General features: G+C 41.8%; 3 protein-coding genes across 3 annotated transcripts in view; 1 reads left to right on the forward strand and 2 right to left on the reverse strand.

Moving 5' to 3' along the window:
* LOC100972336 (acyl-CoA synthetase medium chain family member 1) overlaps positions 1-3,735 on the reverse strand; it is a 64,929-nt gene extending 61,194 nt beyond the window's left edge. Inside the window, exon 1 of the mRNA XM_063598071.1 lies at positions 3,596-3,735. The gene's annotated coding sequence lies outside the window, so the exon portion shown is untranslated. The remainder of the gene's footprint in view (positions 1-3,595) is intronic.
* On the reverse strand, positions 397-8,625 carry THUMPD1 (THUMP domain containing 1). Its single transcript, XM_063598478.1, has 4 exons — positions 8,252-8,625; positions 5,629-5,803; positions 4,444-4,692; positions 397-4,022 (listed from the first exon to the last, which is right to left on the reverse strand). The coding sequence occupies exons 1-4, from the start codon at positions 8,480-8,482 to the stop codon at positions 3,616-3,618; spliced, it is 1,062 nt and encodes a 353-aa protein (XP_063454548.1). The 5' UTR covers positions 8,483-8,625; the 3' UTR covers positions 397-3,615.
* An 8,019-nt stretch (positions 8,626-16,644) lies between these two features.
* Positions 16,645-19,137, forward strand: part of ACSM3 (acyl-CoA synthetase medium chain family member 3) — a 47,087-nt gene continuing 44,594 nt past the window's right edge. The window contains exon 1 of the mRNA XM_055100136.2: positions 16,645-16,738. The gene's annotated coding sequence lies outside the window, so the exon portion shown is untranslated. The remainder of the gene's footprint in view (positions 16,739-19,137) is intronic.

Below are 19,137 nucleotides of genomic sequence, written 5' to 3' on the forward strand. Positions count from 1 at the left end.
TCATCTATCTTGTGCCTGATTAATTCAAAATAAAGATATATCCTAAATGTTCAAGACAATTTCTTCTACTTAACAACTTTATGAGACCAAACTTCAATATATTAAAATACTGTTAAAATGAGTATAAATAATTCAAAAATCAGTAAGTGAATTTAATGAAAGTTAAGTACTGTATTACTGTGGCTCATTTTGAAGCAAATTAACTAAAATATCTGAAACTTGGATTTAGAAGTATTAATTATTCAAGGGTAATTAATAATTTTTTAATATTTTTTAGGATCATGTCCATGACATTTTATAATTTGACATATAAACATATTTTATGATATATATATATACTATAAAGCAAGAGATTTACTAAGAGTCAGAAAGAAAGAAAAAATACTAGAACACCAATTTTTAGGGAACAAATTTATTTTGATTTTTCTGAAAATATCAGGAACTATGAAAAAACAAGCTCGATTTCTGGCCGTACCAAAAGCAAAATACAAGTAAAAATAACATTTGAAAACCAAGTTTAACCTCAGAGAATCATGTTTTAAAATACAAAGTTTAACATTCTTTCCTCTATGGAGCTAAACAAGTTTTCTAAACCATAAGACTGCAGTTTTTTTATTTTTTTAACTGACGTAATTTTTTAAAAGAAAAAACAAAAGGGGAATAAAAAGCACTTCCTACCCTGGAATCTCGTCATTTATAAAATAACATGCTCAAATGTCAGTGAAAATAAACAGTTGATAAACCTGAAAACAAGTCTTTTAATGAGTTCAGGTTACAACCGAACACAGGATTTTGTAACTGGGAAAGAACAGCTTGTATAACAACCGATTCTTACCAAATACAAATAAATATAAAAGACAATTTAAAAACAAACTGTATAATCAAAATCTTTCCGTAAAATAGCAGCTTTCACAAAGTAAAAACAATTTAGTTCCACAGAGTTGTATGCTCTGTAGGCATATGGCCAATTTTCTTCCGAGTCCTTTTGTCTTGCACTATCAAAATAGAATCTTTGTCTTGGAGCAAGTCTGCTGAAGAAGGCACCAAAATCCTATCCTCCCTACTCCCCTAACTGATATTAATAATCCTCTTATCAATCATTGCAAGGTAACTTCAATGTCATTAAGTATTAACATTCTAAATATGTAAAGCTATAGAAGGAAGGTCCTGCCTATTCTCTTTGCCCCTCTCAAATCATTCTAGTCTGGTTTACCAAACAGAACCACCAGCTAGGAGGATAAAAATACATTCCCATGTTCATTAGCCATTAAATGAACATAGCCACTTGTGCAGGAAGCCTAACATTTTTAGGATTTCCTAACTTTTTAAAACTTAAGGATAAGTCCATTTCTACAAGCTAATTTTACAGCTCCTTAATATTCTTAATCTGGACAGTTAACTTTGCAGACTTCGTTGGTGTCTGCCTTTTCAATTGTTTTACCCAAAAATAGGCCTTGAAAAAACTTTCAAATTCAGGAAACCCCTAAACCCCTGCAGAGAACCCTCATGGTATGTGAGTGTGAGCACTAAGTTGAAGAATACTCTTATTTCACAGAAATCTAGGACTGTCAGACTAGGGCTGAGTTCATTCTCTTCCTTCAGAGACAAAATTTCAAGCTGAGCAGATTCAGAGACAAGGGTTCCTCATAGGTTATATACTAGTGCTGGGAAAAGGAGAGAAAATGCTATTTCATTGGGTCTTGTGGTTCCTCCAGCCGGGTTAGAACAAGATTTGAGAGTTGCACCCTTTATTTTCAAGGCCAAGTGGCTGCAGAAACATTTCAAGAATTCCTCTGGCAAGGTGGCAAGTCAGTTTCCTTTTAGATCTAAGAGTCTTGTCGCTTTAAGAAAAATTTTTTTCCCCAGAACCTTTCAGAGACTTGTCCATTTGTTCATGTGATGAAAAACGTCTGCAAAATAGGCTACTTTCTGTAGTCATTTTTCATTTCCAAAGCACTCAGCAAAAGCTGGCTGTTTTATTGTAAGTACTCTGGCAATTCACCTTTCAATTCAAATATCCTGTAGAGAACGCTTCCTCTGAGAAGCCACTGGATGTCTGTATGGTGCAGGAGGTTTATGTGCTGTCTGTCCAGGTTTTTGTTTTGGGTGTTTTTTTTTTTTTTTTTTAACATTTTTGCATAAATGGGTCTTTGATACAGGTAACCAGTTTTGTAACATTATTCAGAACTTCACTGTATCTTCAAGTTTTTGATATCAGCATCTCTGTGGAGAAAGCAGTGTGCTATAATGTCAACATCAGGATTTCTTTTTTTTTTTTAATAACGCAAAATGACTTATGGAGACAACCACTGCTGGGGCACCAGGAGTGTAGATACCAGACCTCTGGTTATCAGATATGATGTCACAACATTATATATTGGCCTTTGTTCTGGCAGGCTCCTAGCAATAGAAAAAGTTTTCTTTGAACTTCATCATTTACAAATCTTACAAATGCTACAGCATGACAAATATTAGTGAAACCTGCTGACTCATCATCCTGGATAGAGAAGCTGCTACTTTTCAGTTAATGACACAAAACCTTTTTTGCATCATATGAGATATCATCAGTAAATCAACTTATTGAGAATAAAGTCTTTTCAACTTTGTACTGCATCTTGCCCCAGCATTTTAATGTTATTAGATTCTCACCAACCATGCATATTTTCCTTTCCTGAGATAAGTTCTGCTACTAAATAATTTGCTTCTTAAACCTTTTGACTAAAGGTGATTTCTGAACAAAAGCCTTACCGTTTTTGATAGTCCAAAAGCCATTTGAAAATAATGAATATCCTTTCTTGTCAAGTGGCTGTGATTTATTGTTACAATTGCTAGTTTTGTAAGTTGCATGCCACAGACAATGCACAATGGGACAAGAGAGCTTGGACTGAGTCCACATAATACCCTTGAGAAGTAGCTTTCTTTATAAAGACAGAATTTCTTTGTGTCCCTTGTTGCACTAGTATACTGAAGTATACTCAGAAGACTGAAGTTCCTCATCACCAACCTTTTCAGAAATATCTGTAGTTCTATGCCTAAAATGGTTCTCGTCTCTCTCACATTTTGCCTTCCAAAATTGCGACACTGGACTGTCAGCTTTACTACACACAAATGTTAAAAAAAAAAAAAAAAAAAAAGACATAAACAAGAAAATCACAAAAGTACAAAAACTTCACTAAACAATTCACTTCTAACCTACATGATCCACATTTTTGCACTGTTTACAACAAAGTGGCAGGCAGACAGCTGAGCTGTGGCATGTAAAAACTCCTTCCTTAGAATGAAAACTTCCCTCTGATTTTCTACTTCACAGGTAGTTCACTCCCTTAAGTCAGCTGGCACTGCAGAAGAGGAGCCTGGGAGAGGCCAACATCCCCCTCCTATCCTCCCCTCTTTGCAACAGCAGCACATGGGTCTGCCTCTACATAATACCATAAAGGCTGAAAGATCCCTAACAAAACTGTTAACAGGGCTGCGCAATCATTGCTCACTACTGTGAGAACAGCATAATGCAGCACACAAATAAAAAACTGTTTTTAGTCACAATTTAAGGTGGAGCCCCAGCAACATCTCGTAGAGCCCCAGGTGAGAAACCCACCTCCAACACCAAATGACTTCCTATGAGAAGTCATTTTCATTTGACTTGGATCCTTCTGTGGCTTGACTTGCAAGTTCAGGTTTGGCTCCTCCCTCATTTACCACCTGTGGATTAAACGTTGGTTTTGTCTGCCCCAGCTCCTCAGTATTCGCTGGTACCTGCTGGTTATTTTTTCCTTCTGCTGTGTTGTTTTGGTCTGATTTGTCTGCAGATTCCAGTTTAGCTTCTTTCCCATTTCCCTGCTTTGAGTTAAGCTGTGACGGATCCTTAGGGCTCTTCACCACCTCCTGGAGATTATATTTTCTAAACAACATGTAATCTTTCACAACACTCAGGCAACAGACAGCTTTGATGATTTCTACTACCACTGTGTACTGTGGATTGGTGAGATCCACTTTATTTTCTGAATTGAGGGTGCACACTATTCCTGTAACAAACACAGAAAAACACATAGCTGAGGAGGATACCATTACATCTGATAGATAGAAAAAATCTTTTGTCTCTGTTTCTTGTTAAAACAAGACATACAGTAATCCACTCTTCTATGTGGACTTCAAATAATCTGAACCCTTACAATAAATAAACACAAATGAAACCCTACAACATTTAGTAAGAATTTTTTTCCAAACAAAATTCAATTTTGAGTTAAAAAAGACTTTTATCTAACTACCAGAAAATCTCATATCCGACATATTGAAATCAGTTGATTTAATACTATTTTAAGAACATTTTAATATATTTGTTCTACACTCAAAAATGTAAGCCTTAAATCTTTAAAAAGAAAAAAATCCTTAAAAAACAAGTATTTATCATTGAATGCCTATGGAAAATCACTAAGAGAAACATACCTGCCAATTCTCTGATAACTTCTTCTCTATTCACATGACTGTTATTTCGAGATTTGTACACAATCTGAAATGTCCCTTTGTTTGGAGCTTTAAACCAGGGTTCCAAAAATGTTTCTGCATATTTTTTCATATCTTCTAAAAAAGCCTTGCATGTGCCTGAGATGGGTAACATTCGCAAAATAACTCGAGTCTTCTTTTTCTTGGTTTTGTACATATCCTGGAGAATATGATGCACCAATTTCTCAGGCTCTTAAGAAAAAAAAAAGTTAAGAAGATAATTTCTCAGACATCTTAAAGATCGAACTCTAAAATGAATTTTCACTGGCAATGACATAAGTGGACAGAAGAAATTCTCATAATGAATTTTAAATGAATCTACCTAGTCATTCTTTCCAACCAATATTTCTTCAGTGCCTAATACGTACTATAATGTATCTAATATATTTTAACTTTTCATCATTATTACTGCTTGCACTAGAAATGACTGTTTAGGTAGACACCGTTGTTAACATTTTTGTGATGTCCTGAGTTATCCAACCGTAACACCATGCTGTTGTTTTCCTGTAACAACAGAGTACATTAAACAGTACACACCTTACAAAAAAAAAAAAAAAAAATTCTGTGAGTCACTTTAAAAGATGTAATTAATCCATTAGCTAAGTTAGCACACAAGTCTAAATCTCAGACCCAAGAGGAATCCCAGAACCATGTTGGGCACAAGATCATGAAAGGGAGGTCCTCAGGCTGCAACTTGCCTACATACAAGTATATTTGGGGCTGCTCCGAAAATTTGTAAATTAGTTGACCACACTGAAAAACAAAAAAACTCCAGATTTCAAACTTCTTTTGAGAAACTCAAATACCTGGCCCTGCATTCCCAAAGAGCAACAACTGGCTGGAGCTGAGTAGCAGCTGCCCCTTATTTACACAGAACTGGCACTCTAGTTCTGCCTTAAGTTATATACGAAGGAAGCAGCAAAGCCAGGTTTCCACTCATAAGCCAATGCTACGTCCACCACCCCATTCTACCTCTCCACAGGCCAACTGCTAATACAGTGTACAGAAGCTGCCATCAAATGATTAACTGAGTCATGCCCAAGAAGCCATTTTGTAAGCAGTATTCCCTGAGACAGGAAGATACCCAGATGTTATGAGATCGATAATCTTAGCAAGTATTTGTCACACCTATCCCAAGTGTCCTGATGAAGACAACGTTATTTGCTCCACTTTCCACTGACTGGAATCTTCTTAACCTCATCTCTGTAGATGCCTTAATGTCACCAACTTCTTTCTTCAAGGCAGCCTCCGCATCATCATCCTCTCCCTCACTTCCAGAGGGCTGCTGATCCTTGTCTGTAAACTGTTTGCATAAAACTAATGAGCAGAAATGACACAACAGCTCACATTTAAACACTATAAGTAATTATTTATGTGAAGTCCCTGGCGGCAGGTGGCTCAGTACTGATTTTTTTTTTTTTTTTCTAAAGATGGAGTCTCGCTTTGCCTCCCAGGCTGGAGTGCAGTGGTGCGATCTTGACTTGCTGCAACCTCCGCCTCCTAGGTTCAACCAATTTTCCTGCCTCAGCCTCCCGAGTAGCTGTGATTACAGGCGCATGCCACTACACCCAGCTAATTTTTGTATTTTTAGTAGAGATGGGGTTTTGCCATGTTGGTCAGGCTGGTCTTAAACTCCTCAGGTGATCCACTCGCCTCAGCCTCCCAAAGTGCTGGGATTACAGGTGTGAGCTACCATGCCCAGCTGACTCAGTATTGATAATAAAGCTTTTTTTACGAAGCTGGGACACCACACCCTTCGAAACGTGGAGCAAGGCCGGAAGTGGTGGCTCATGCCCGTAATCCCAGCACTCTGGGAGGCAGAGGCAAGCAGATCACCTGAGGTCAGAAGTTCGAGACCAGCCTAGCCAACATGGTGAAACCTTGTCTCTACTAAAAATACAAAAATTAGCCCGATGTGGTGGCAGACGCCTGTAATCCCAGCTACTCAGGAGGCTGAGGCAGGAGAATCGCTTGAACCCAGAAGGCAGATATTGCAGTGAGCTGAGATTGCACCACTGCACTCCAGCCTGGGTGACAGAGCAAGACTCTGTCTCAAAAAAATTAAATAAAAAAAAAAATGTGGAGGAAGAGGGAATTCCCGCAGACTACAGAATATACAATTTGAAAATGTTTTCAAAAGCATCCTGACAGTTTGAGGCAGAGAGAAACGTGCTGACCAGATCAATCATTTTAGGGTGGACCTTAACACGCTGACCAGGTATCTGTGTGCCTCACACGACACTGTCCTTTTGGTGAGATTAGACCAAATACCTGTGGAATTAAAAACCCTTACTCTTGTTCTATTAAGGAACAAGGCACAGAAATACATTGTTCAATAATTTTGGCCAAGCATGGTGGCTCATGCCTGTAATCCCAGTACTTTAGGGGGCAGAGGTGGGCGGATCCCTTGAGCCTAGGAATTTGACACCAGCCTGGACAACATGGCCTGAGAACCCATCTCTACAAAAAATACAAAAAATTAGTCGGGCATGGTGGCACATGCCTGCAGTCCCTGCTACTCGGGGGCTGAGGCAGGAGGACTGCTTCAGCCCTGGAGGTGGAGGTTGCAGTGAGCAAGAGCATGCCACTGTACTCCAACCTCCACCTTGGGTGACAGAGCAAGACCGCTTCCAAAAAAAGAATTTGCTCAAAGTACAGGAGTAGACAGGATATGTACTTGTTGCCCAGCTCTCTGCCCCCTAGTGCCCAATGAAATTGCCAGTCAGGCACAATAATAATTGTATACATTTACAGAAACTTTATTACATACCAGTATGTACTTTATGTACATAAGCAACTCACTAGCCAGTCTTAAAGTATTCTCTTTTTTATCTAGCTCAGCAGCATCAAATAATGTGCCCATGTCCGAGTCCCCAAGCTAGTAGAGGATGAGCCGTGAATTTAAATTTCCTCTGTATTACCCTTCTTCATTTAATCCCTCAGTGTGCATGTGTGTATTGGTCCAGATTCTAAGCCAGTAATACAATCATATTAGTCTTCCAAACAGTAAGACTTTAGGTGATATTGGTAAAAGTTTTTACGTTCTAAAATGTATTTTAAGTGCAGTAACTAGCATTAGTAGTAAACCTATTATTTCAGAGATATTACTGCTTCAGGTAAACACATTATTACTCCAACTTCACGAGGCTGTCATGAGAAATGTGTTTCTGAAAGAGCTTCAGCACACCGCCTGGCCCTCAATGAGCAATCCTTAAGTGGGAGGTAGGCCGGGCTCAGTGGCTCGCGCCTGTAATCTCAGCACCTTGAGAGGCAGAGACGGGAGGATCGCTTGAGTGTAGGGTTTAGGACTACCCTGGGCCAAACAGTGAGACCCCTTATCTACAATTTACAAAACTTAGCCGAGAGTGGTGGCGCGCACCCATAGTCCCAGCTACTCTGGAGGCTGAGGCAGAAGAAGTCGAGGCTTCCCTGAGCTATCATCACGCCACTGCACTCCAGCCTCGGCAACAGAGCGAGACTCTGTCTCACAAAAATAAAAATAAAAGTAATGGGAGCTACCGTGGTTACTGATGGCAAGAAAAGGTGCAAGCACTTCAAGCACAAAACCGATAGCACCGAAGTCTGCGAGCGTCTCAGGACTAGGGACGGAAACGCCGGCGAGGCCACGCCCCTACAGCCTTCTCGCCGACGACCCGAGGCGCGCATGCCCATACCAGCAACCATCCCTCCACCCTTCCCTCCTCCCGCAAGGCCTGGCAGCCGGCCCGCCCGCCCACCCCGGGACCGGTACCTTTTCTGGCCCATACATGTCGTCGCCGTATTCGTTGAGGAGGCTGTAGGCCTCCTCCACGCACTTGCGCTCGTTCATATTGCAGGTGATGAGGATGCCCTGTAGCCCGGGCTCTAGCTGACGGGGCCCGCCAGCGTCGCAGCGCCGAGCGCGCTTGGCCAGCACATACTGAGCCTTGCCTTTGCGCTTCCCGCCGCCAGGCTGAGTAGTCTGCTGGGCAGGGGCCGCCATGGTGTGCGCAAGCTGAGAGGAAAGAGAAACGTTTCTCCGCTGCTGTTGGCGTCCTCGTCTATCGCCGGCGCGAGCTGGTGACGTCAGATATGAGCGACGGCCTCCCCTAGCCCGCCTCGAAGCCTCATTCCGTGCTGCGCCAGGTCCTAAAGCCGGTCTGCAATCGTCAAAGGGGTGGAGTGATACCCGCCCAAGCCCCGCCTCCTGCCCCGCCTCCCGACTGCAACCTGAATCCAGTAGAGGCAGCATAGCAGCCATTCTGGAAGTCGTGTCGGTGGCTCCCCAAGCCCTTGAAGCTGGCTCCAGCCATATAGCTTCTTCCACCCAACCTTGGTACCTGTTCCTCCAGCCTTCCCTATAATTCTGCCAGCTACTGTGGAGGAAAAGTTAAATATTAAATTTGAACTCAATTGAACGTGGACACAATGGTCAAGTCCTGTAACAGGTTGCATGAGCCCCTTGAGGCATTCATTCATCCAGCACTGTTACAGATAACTCTGTACCTGTACTTGAGTTATTGAAAAACAGACAATCACAGAAACAAGTTGACCTTTATGTGTTCCTTGAGCCCAGTCGAGAAGGGCCCTCGTGACTGGGCCTCATGCCAATCAACGCATTACAAAAAGAGCCAGGGTCGGCCGGGCACGGTGGCTCACGCCTGTAATCCCAGCACTTTGGGAGGCCAAGGCAGGCAGATCACGAGGTCAGGAGATGGAGACCATCCTGACCAACATCTCTACTAAAATGCAAAAAATTAGCCAGCCGTGGTGGCGCGCACCTGTAGTCCCAACTACTCGGGAGGCTGAGGCAGGGGAATCACTCGAACTCGGGAAGCGGCAGTTGCAGTAAGCCGAGATCCTGCCATTGCACTCCAGTCTGGCAACAAAGCGAGGCTCTGTCTCAAAAAAAAAAAATAATAATGAGCCAGGGTCCCAGGCCACACGGAAGCTTCTTGAGACCCCTCCTCCTCTGTGCACGGACAAGTGGCTGACTCTGGAGCCCAGGCTGTTGCTTCCCGGTCTGGTGATGAATTCAACATAGTCTGGTGCGTGTAAATATATATATATATATATATATATATTTTTTTTTTCCCTTCTCCCCTTCCCATTGCAATTTGCTTACTATATCATTTGCTTATTATATCTGCATTGCCATTTACGTGGGATAAAGGTTGTTTACCCCCAAAGGTATTGTATGTTTGTCTATTTTTTTTTTTTTTTTTTTTTTGAGATGGAGTCTCGCTCTGTCGCCCAGGCTGGAGTGCAGTGGTGCGATGTGGGCTCACTGCAAGCTCCGCCTCTCAGGTTCACGCCATTCTCCTGCCTCCCTCCGGAGTAGCTGGGACTACAGGCGCCCGCCACCACGCCCGGCTAATATTTTTTATTTTTAGTAGAGACGGGGTTTTACCGTGTCAGTCAGGATGGTCTCAATCTCCTGACCTCGTGATCCACCCGCCTCGGCCTCCTAAAGTGCTGAGATTACAGGCGTGAGCCACCGCGCCTGGCCGTATTTTGTCTTGTCTTTTCCCCTCGCGCATTTCCCACATAGAACAGTTACTCAAAAGGCTTCCAGTAAATTCCATTTCAGCCTCAATTTTCCAGGCTATGTTTCTATTTCACTTAAAACCAAGGATGTTGGCTGGTGTTGTTTCATGCTGCTTTCGTTGCGGCCTTTTATCCATAGTCTTGGCAACTTATCATGTTACTGTCTTTTTAAAAATCATTGAAGATGCCACTTTTGAAGAATGTGTTTAAAAAACAAGTGCTTCTCATACTACTCTTCAGGTACAAACCTCTTAGCAGATTTGAGTTCCTACAAAGCCCTAAAAGATGTAATCTGATATTTTGAAAGGGACACCAAATTCACAGTCAATAACCTTAGGTTCTAACCCCAGATCTACCACTATGTCCAAAAATTTTATCATCTTATTGTTTGCTTTTACCTGTGTATTCAATACAGCATTTAATTTTCAGAATTTCTTTGGTGGACACTGCACAGCAGAGATTTCTAGAAGTCCTCAGTTGTTTGTGAAGAGCAGTGTCATGACACTGGCATTGGCCTTCCCCCAAATCTCTCTCTCTTCTGCTGGCTGGGTTTCAGTTGCCCACACTCTGCCACCTGTCCTTAGGATATCAAATATTAGCATACAGATAACAAGTTAAAATATATATATTTCAAGTCCCAAGCATATTTGAGTACTATATGGAGGCAAACTTGAAAAACCAAAACTCAGTTTTGTTAAAATATGTGAGGAGGCAGCTTTAGGCTAAATTTAAGTTTGGCCTAAATCAAGCTTGTCCAACCTGTTGGCCCACAGTCCACATGTGGCCCAGGACAGCTTTGAAATTCAACCGGCCCAACACAAATTAATAAACTTTCTTAAAACACTCTGAGATTTTTCTGCAATTAAAAAAAATTCATCTGCTATTGTTAGCATTAGTATATTTTATGGGTGGCCCAAGAGGATTCTTCTTCCAAGGAAGCCAAAAGATTGGACATCCCTGGCCTACAGGTTTCTCCATACATAGTGAACTATAACCTAATTGGATGTGTAAACAGACTGTAACTGCTGTTGTAACAAGTAGCCAAATCTCAGCCAAGCACAGAAGCCATGCTCAACCACTCACAGGTGGCTGATTGTTCAAACCATGTTTTTTATTTTTATGTTTTTTGAGACGGAGTCTTGCTGTCGCACAGGATGGAGTGCACTGGTGCAGTCTCGGCTCACTGCAACGTCCACTTACTGGGTTCAAGCGATTCTCCTGCCTCAGCCTCCCAAGTAGCTGGGATTACCTGTGCATGCCACCACGGCCAACTAATTTTTGTATTTTTAGTAGATATGGGGTTTCACCATGTTGGCCAGGCTGATCTTGAACTCCTGACCTCAAGAGATCACCCACTTCGCCTCCCAAAGTGCTGGGATTACAGGCATGAGCCACTGCGCCCAGCCAAACCACGTTTAAATAAGGCAAATACTGAGTTGTAACCTATTGGGCTGTTTCTGTACCTTACTTCCATTTCCTGCACCCCACTTTTCTTTTTATGTCCATAAATCATCTCTGACCATGTGGCAGCACCAGGATGTCTCTAAACCTATTCCGGTTAGTGGGTCAGGGGCCTGCCTGATTTGAGAATCCTTCCTTGTGCAATTTAATTCTGTTAAATTTAATTTGTCTAAAGTTTTTTAACAGTTTATTGTATTTCATGGTTGCTGACTGTGCAGAGAATATCCAATGAAGTGAGAAAAATATGCAACCCTGTAGCTGTCAGTCTAGACGTTAGTTATCTAAATCACACCCTCATCCTGTGGCAGCTGCCGGGGCTGCGTCCACTTACTTCCTCTTCTGAAACAGGCCCTTGTCCAGCTCTAAATAACTCAGCCTTCATTTATTCCTTATTATTCTTCTTTGCTCTTTTTTGCTTATTCTTTAGACTACATCTATTATTTCATGGCTGTGTGAACTTTCACCTCCTTAGGTTACCTCCCAGACATGGACAATGGCCCGGTGTCTATCCTTAGACACCAGGGACTCTGTCGCTTGAAAACCTCTCTTAGAAGGGACCACTTGGGGCCAGGCACGGTGGCTCATGCTTGTAATCCCAGCACTTTGGGAGGCCAAGGAGGGTAGATCACTTGAGGCCAGTTCAAGACCAGACTGGGTAACATGGCAAAACCCCATCTCTACTAAAAATAAAAAAATTAGTTGGGCATGGTGGTGCATGCCTGTAATCCCAGCTATTTGGGAGGCTAGACACGAGAGTTGCTTGAACCTGGGAGGCAGAGGTTGCAGTGAGCTGAAATCGTGCCACTGCACTCCAGCCTGGGCAAAATAGACTCTGTCTCAAAATAAATAAATAAATAAATAAATAAATAGAGACCACTTGGCACCTTGTGGCACCATCTAGAGTAGATGAAGGTGATCTGAGGATGTTACCTTTTGTTTTAATTAACCTATTTGCTTCAGATATTCAGAAGGCCTCACAGCCAAGCAAGGGGGGAATGGTGTGACACATTCTAGATTCCCTTTCTGTTTCTCTTCCTAACCTTCAAAGTTACTGTCCCTGAAGTTCTACTTATATGTTCAGTACAGAACCCAGGTAGGAGATGCTCTTAGACACTCCTCGTGTTCTGACCTTGCTCCCCATCCACACTTCCTGCCTTAGTCTCTTGTTACCCAGCATCTTCAGGGAATGGATATCCTGGCTGTGAATCCCAGTCTCCTTCTGACTTGATTCCCAATATCTGCTGCCTTCAGAGTAGGTATCAAGTATGATTAAAAGCCCAGGTTCTAAAGCCAACCAAGTTCAAATTCTGCTTTGGCCATGACCTGGCTGTGAAACTCTGAGTAAGTTACCCAAGCCAAGGTTTAGATTCCCTGTTAGATTTAAAAATAATAATAATGGAAATAATAATACTCACATCATGGGTTATTAGGAAAATCCAGTAAGATCAGGCATGACAAGTGCTTAGCTCTCAGCCACTGTTCAGTCAACATGTGCTTAAAAACAGCTGCTTTCAGACTCAGTCGTGAATCACGGAAGCCTGTTTTTTTCTTTTTGATGTAAGTATCCATCCCTCAGTCTGATCACCTAACCTCATTATTTGTCTATTATTCTCTAATTTAATGGTTCTTTTATATTTTTGGTTTACTAAAAGCTGTTGAATCCTTTTACTTAGGAGACTAAAAGGGGTTTTATTTTATTGCTCTATAGACCTCCTCTGTGGAAAAGGGGAATTTAAAAGTATATATAGCGTAAAGTAAAATAACATAAAATGCGTAAGACTGGCATGCCTTACCTCTGCCAGCTGGTTTCTGCCTCACATTTGATTGAATGACATCCCACCTTTCACTAGCTTTGTAGCCTCACTGGCAGCACTTGTCACATTTGTGCTTTCATTACACCCAGACGCTGTGTGAGAAACTCACCCAACAGCCTGATCTCCCAGGCTGGAACCCAATTTTAAACCAATGTGAACTTGAGTCTGCCCCTAGAGGAGTCAAATTTGGCCTGGCCTTTGTACCTACTCAGCCCTGCTGAGTGTCCTATACTGATCCCCATCACCTCTAATTAATTTCATTCCACCAGTGCCTGGGTCCCAGTTTTGACAGATATGTTTCTCTATGGCAAACCTGGCACTTTGAGGGCCTATGTTCTTAAGGGCAAAAGTCATTAAATCTCTTTCCCTCCAATTTTCTCTTTCAATTTTATACTCTAAACGTACAAGTCTTTCTTCTTAAACTTTTCCTGGTGTTTTGTGGGTACTTCCTTCCCACTCCTTTGAGATTTGGTTGAATAATCTATGTTCCAAAGTAATTGTTTTGAAGCAGGAGATATAAAAAAAAACAAGTTTTCTTGGAGGCTGACTCACTGCAAGGCCCAGCGATAGACAGGGCTCTGGAAGGGCTTTGATAACACTATCTGCAGAGCCAGGGCCCTCAAGGGATGGGTTCCAGAGCCTCTCCCTGCCATCCCAGAGCAGGGATGAGAAAAACAAGTTTTTCTTCTCTTTCAGCTTCCGCCTTCCCCCTTATCATTCTCATAATTATTTTGCAAAGTTTTATAAGTTCCTGTTTTTCCCTTCTGTACAGCATGGCAAGGTCACAAGATATGCTTCAGTTGCAAAACCTGTCACTGTTTAACAAACTGCCTTTGTTCTGCTTCTGTAAGCTTGCTTACCCACCCTACAGGTTTCACACCATCAAACTGGCCAACCCCCTTTCAAATTCATGTATAAAAGTCAAGCCCTGTCTTTGTTCAGGGCTCAGCCTTTGGATGTTAATCCGCTGGGCTGGTGCTCACCTAATAAAATCCTCCTGTCCCACCCATTGGTCTCTCCTGTCCCTTAATTCCTGCAACAGTTTTATTATTTAGTTTTACTTCTTTGAGCACTTCTAGATCATCCGCCTGCTTCTTACTTTCACTTCAGTCAATGCTCCAAAGAATGAATCACCAATGGTGGCATCTCAGTTTAATAAGTTACAGAAAGATAATTCCATTTACCACTCAAATCATGCTATGGACTGCATATTCCACCAATGCAGAACACTAGTCTTGAGTAAAACACTGATATAAGAAATATAAATTTCAGGGTAGGTATAGTGTACATGTAAGACTCTAGCTGGGCATGATGGCTCACGCCTGTAATCCTAGCATTTTGGGCAGCCAAGGCAGGTGGATCGCTTGAGCTCAGGAGTTCCAGACCAACCTGGGCAACATGGTGAAGCCCCATCTTTACAAAAACTACAAAACTTAGGTGTGGTGGTGCACACCTGTGGTCCCAGCTACTTGGGGGGCTGAGGTGGGAGGATCGTTTGAGCCCAGGAGGTCAAGGCTGCAGTGAGCCATGATCTGACCACTGTACTCCAGCCTGGGGGGACAAAATGAGACAATGTCTCAAAAAATAAATAAATAAATAAATAGATAAATAAATAAACAAAGAGTCTAGGGTAACTGGAGTTTAGAGGTTCTTTCAGTACAAATAAGGCCTAAATAAGAATTATCTACATGAATACTCAGGTTGAATAATTTATATTTAAATGAAAAATTGAAGGGAAGCCACATCCTCAGTGAGAGTACAGCATTCAATGTATAGATGAACAAAGACAAATTGATTAAGAATATATTTTAGAGGTCACACCATCCTGAGTTTAAATACTGAGTCCACCACATTGCTAGTTCTGTGACCTTGGGGAAGTTAATTGTTCTAATCCTCATGTTCCTCATCAGTAAAATGAGAATAGCCACAGCATCTATCTTAAAGGTCTTTGTGAGTATTGAATAAAATATTCATGTCAGTTGCATGTACAAATATTCAATAAGTGTTCACTGCTGCTGTTTTGTTGTAGCTGTTGCTAACTGGAAGGTTTGGTAGAGATAATTTTTACCAAAAAAGTTGAGGTTGAGACTCAGGCTTTTTGTGTTGGTCAGTTTGCTTTGATGTGTTTCCAGCCACTTCTTGCTGGTTCTCAGTACCCCAGAGATAACCTATTATATCTAAACATGTTAATATGAAAAGCTCTGGCTGGAGGCAGTGGCTCACACATGTAATCCCAGCACTTTGGGAGGCCGAGGCAGACAGATCACTTGAGGTCAGGAGTTCGAGACTAGCCTGGCCAACATGGTGAAACCCCGTCTCTACTAAAAATACAAAAATCAGCCATGTGTGGTTGTGGGCACTTGTAACCCCAGCTACTCGGGAGGCTGAAGTAGAAGAATCATTTGAACCCAGGAGATGGAGGTTCAATGAGCCATAATCGCACTCTATGAGCCATTGCACTCCAGCCTGGGTGACAAGAGCGAAACTCCGTCTCCAAAAAAAAAGAAAAAAGAAAAGATTTTCAAAGTGAGATATGTGTAATATGAACTAACTTATGTTTTAAAGGGGAATATCTATATATCTATGTGCACATAGATATACACATATGTATATATATGTGTGTTATATTTTAATCCTATATATATATGAAAATGATGGTTAATAAGACCTACTATTTTTCCACATTTCCCAACTAAAGCCCAAAGATAAGAATGAAGAGACACTAAACCTCTGATTTTTGCATTCTAAAGAGAATTGTCAACAAGGACTAAGTGAAGCATCTCTCTCCAGGTTTGTGAAAAGGTAACTCTACTGGCTCTGCTACCTCTGACCAATTTCCCAGCCTCACCATCCTGCTTCTCAGCTTATGTTAGAAGCCTGGGAAAGGGGAGAAGAGTATTTTCACCCCCTTTGCTGTCAGGGTTACCAAGGGAATCCCCTGTGAAGGTGAGAGGTGGTTCTAAGAAGAGACTGGCATCACATTCCTTGGTTGATATTCCCCTCTGCCTGGCTGAGTGAGAAACTGAGCCAGAAAGAGAAGTAGAGACAGATGGCAAGGCAGAGACAGTAGAGCAGGGGTGGAGGACAGCAGAGGATAGGCCTGAAGCATAAGATAGGGTGTTGCAAGTATATGTGCATATCTGGTACATCAAATGGATCTTCAGAAGGTGCCTGGGCTTGACCAGGTAGACCCAACAGACAGAGGATGAAAGTCACACCCAGCATAGTAAGCCCTCTAACTCCAATCTTGTTTCCTCGCCCTCAACAATGGAGGCTCCAGAGTGTAAAAGAAGGAGAAGGAAAAGGTGTCAGTGACAAATAAGGCCACGTGTCTCTATTCCAGGTGTCAGAGCCAGAGGAGAAGAGTGGACAACCCAACTGCCCACGACAGGTCCCTAGAAGTACAGGTCAAGCCTATGCTGGGGAGAGGCAAACAGGTACAACATACACTGGGTTTGAGATTTAAATTTCTGAGTGGACCAACTTTTAAAAACTGAAAGTGATTGTGAAATTGTGGAATCATTCCAAAAGGTCATTACATTAAGGGATAATAAAGGGGGAAAACAAAAATTGGGGGAAAAAGTGTTAAGACTTGATTGGAAAACTAGTTACATATATCTATCCCACTTACTCCCTTGAGACTACTCTTTATTTTATATCAATCTGTATCTTTTATTATAACCATATGCGTGTATTATTTTTATATGTTAAAATAGTGTTATTTCTTGATGTAGATGCTTACCAAAGTATTTCTCTTTTCTTCTGGGTCCTCAGATTGGCTAATTTCTCAGGTCCCTGGAAGTGAGGGTGAGGCTATTGAAATGTGGGCAGAAGTGATACATGCTACTTCTAGGCCTAAATTCATGAGATCCTTCATAAATGCATTTCTCTTCCCCCAAACACCCCCCTCTCTCTCGTTTCTTGTCAGCTATCTGATTTCAGAGGATCCAACCAGGACTCAGGCTTAGGGGAGAGTGGGGCCTCTGAATATAAGGATCCTGAGTCTACTACTTAAAGTGACAGCCACCTAGGAAAATCCATTAAGCAAAAAATTCTGCATCAGACTTAAGCCTCTGAGCTTTAGATTTGTTTATTTCTGCAGCGTAGCCTAGCACACCTTGACTAATACACTGGGAATCCAGAGTTTGTTCAGAATGTCTTCACTATTCTTGTTACAACTTTATTGTCCATAGAGATTATAAACACTGTGCTTCAGACAAATTAAGAGAGCAAGAGGCCTCATAATGTAGTAGAGAGAATATAAGTTTTGGAGTCAGGTTTTTTTTTTTTTTTTTTTTGAAACGGAGTCTTACTCTGTTGCCCAGACTGGAGTGCAGTGGTGCAATCTTGGCTCACTGCAACCTCTGCCTCACAGGTTCAAGCAATTCTCCTACATTAGCCACCCAAGTCGCTGGGATTACAGGCTCACACCACCATGCCTGGCTAATTTTTGTATTTTTAGAATCAGGGTTTCACTATGGTGGCCAGGTTGGTCTCAAAATCCGTCTGCCTCAGTCTCCCAAAGTGCTGGGATTACAGGCGTGAGCCACTGTGCCCAGTTGGTGTCAGATTTTGGTAGAAAGCCTAGATCTGTTATTTTCTTGGTAGAATCAGTGGAAAATCCTGAACCAGTGGCCAGCCTTCTGTATTTCTGCTAGAACACCATGAAAAACCTCTTCCCCCTTCCTTACAAAATGTACATGAAACAGAATTCAAGGTCTTCTATCTGTATGTAACTTACAAAATAGTTGACAGTTCTATAAAGCTTTGTCCTTTTTCCTGTTTCTTGTTTCCCTGTAGAACTATTTATAAAAATGTTTTTCTTTTTAAAGGATTTTTTATTGTTGTTTAAAGTATTTGAAAAAAAATTCATAACTTCAAGCTATTTTACATTTAAGAAAAGATGTAGTCAAACTTGGCTGATGAGAGATAGAAACCCAGGAGAAACTGGGAAAATATTCCAGGTGCCTTTTTTCCCCATTTTGACTGACTTATGCCAATTCTATAAAACACTGCTCATCATCCCCCTGCCAAGTGATAGTAGAGCTCAGTGGGGCTCTGAAAAGCCCTGCCATTCTTCCTCTGCTTAGCTGTACCAGAGCTGGTCTATGTGGGAGCCAGGGTCTCTTGGGAAGAAAAGGAATGGAAAGAAGGGGTTTCATTACACATCGGTTATGTCACCTTGGCTTCTCCATTCTTCTTCCCTTGGGGGTTTTATGAGAAGGCAAAAATCACATTTAAGGGATATATTGACATGTTCATTGTCAAAATCTTTGCTCCAGCCAAACTGATTCTAGGTATAGTCAAACAACTTGGCATTAAAACAAAAGGACATTAACCTTCTGTCAGAATCACTTTCAAGCTGTGACTTATTTCAAGGTTGTTTGCTCTCTACTAGACTTCGTTTCCTCACATTAAAAAAAATGGATATATAGTACTACTTAGCTTACAGAGCTGCTATGAGAAATAAATGATATGAGCTATCTAAAACACTTGGCATACAGAAAACATTCAACAAGTGAGGCTGAGGCAGGAGAATGGTGTGAACCCGGGAGGCAGAGCTTGCAGTTAGCCGAGACTGCACCACTACTCTCCAGCCTGGGCGACAGAGCGAGACTCTGTCTCACAAAAAAATAAATAAATAAATAAATAAGTGGTCATTCTCTTCTACTCAGCCAGGCATGGTAGCTCACACCTGTAATCTCAGCATTTTGGGAGGCCAAGGCCAGAGGATCACTTGAGCCCAGGGTTTTAAGACCAACCTGGGCAACATAGTGAGACTCTGTCTCTCAAAAAAAAAATTCACTTCTGCTCCGTATAAGGAATGGTCCCAACC

Source organism: Pan paniscus, chromosome 18, assembly GCF_029289425.2.
Source record: "Pan paniscus chromosome 18, NHGRI_mPanPan1-v2.0_pri, whole genome shotgun sequence".
Lineage (NCBI taxonomy): Eukaryota > Metazoa > Chordata > Mammalia > Primates > Hominidae > Pan > Pan paniscus.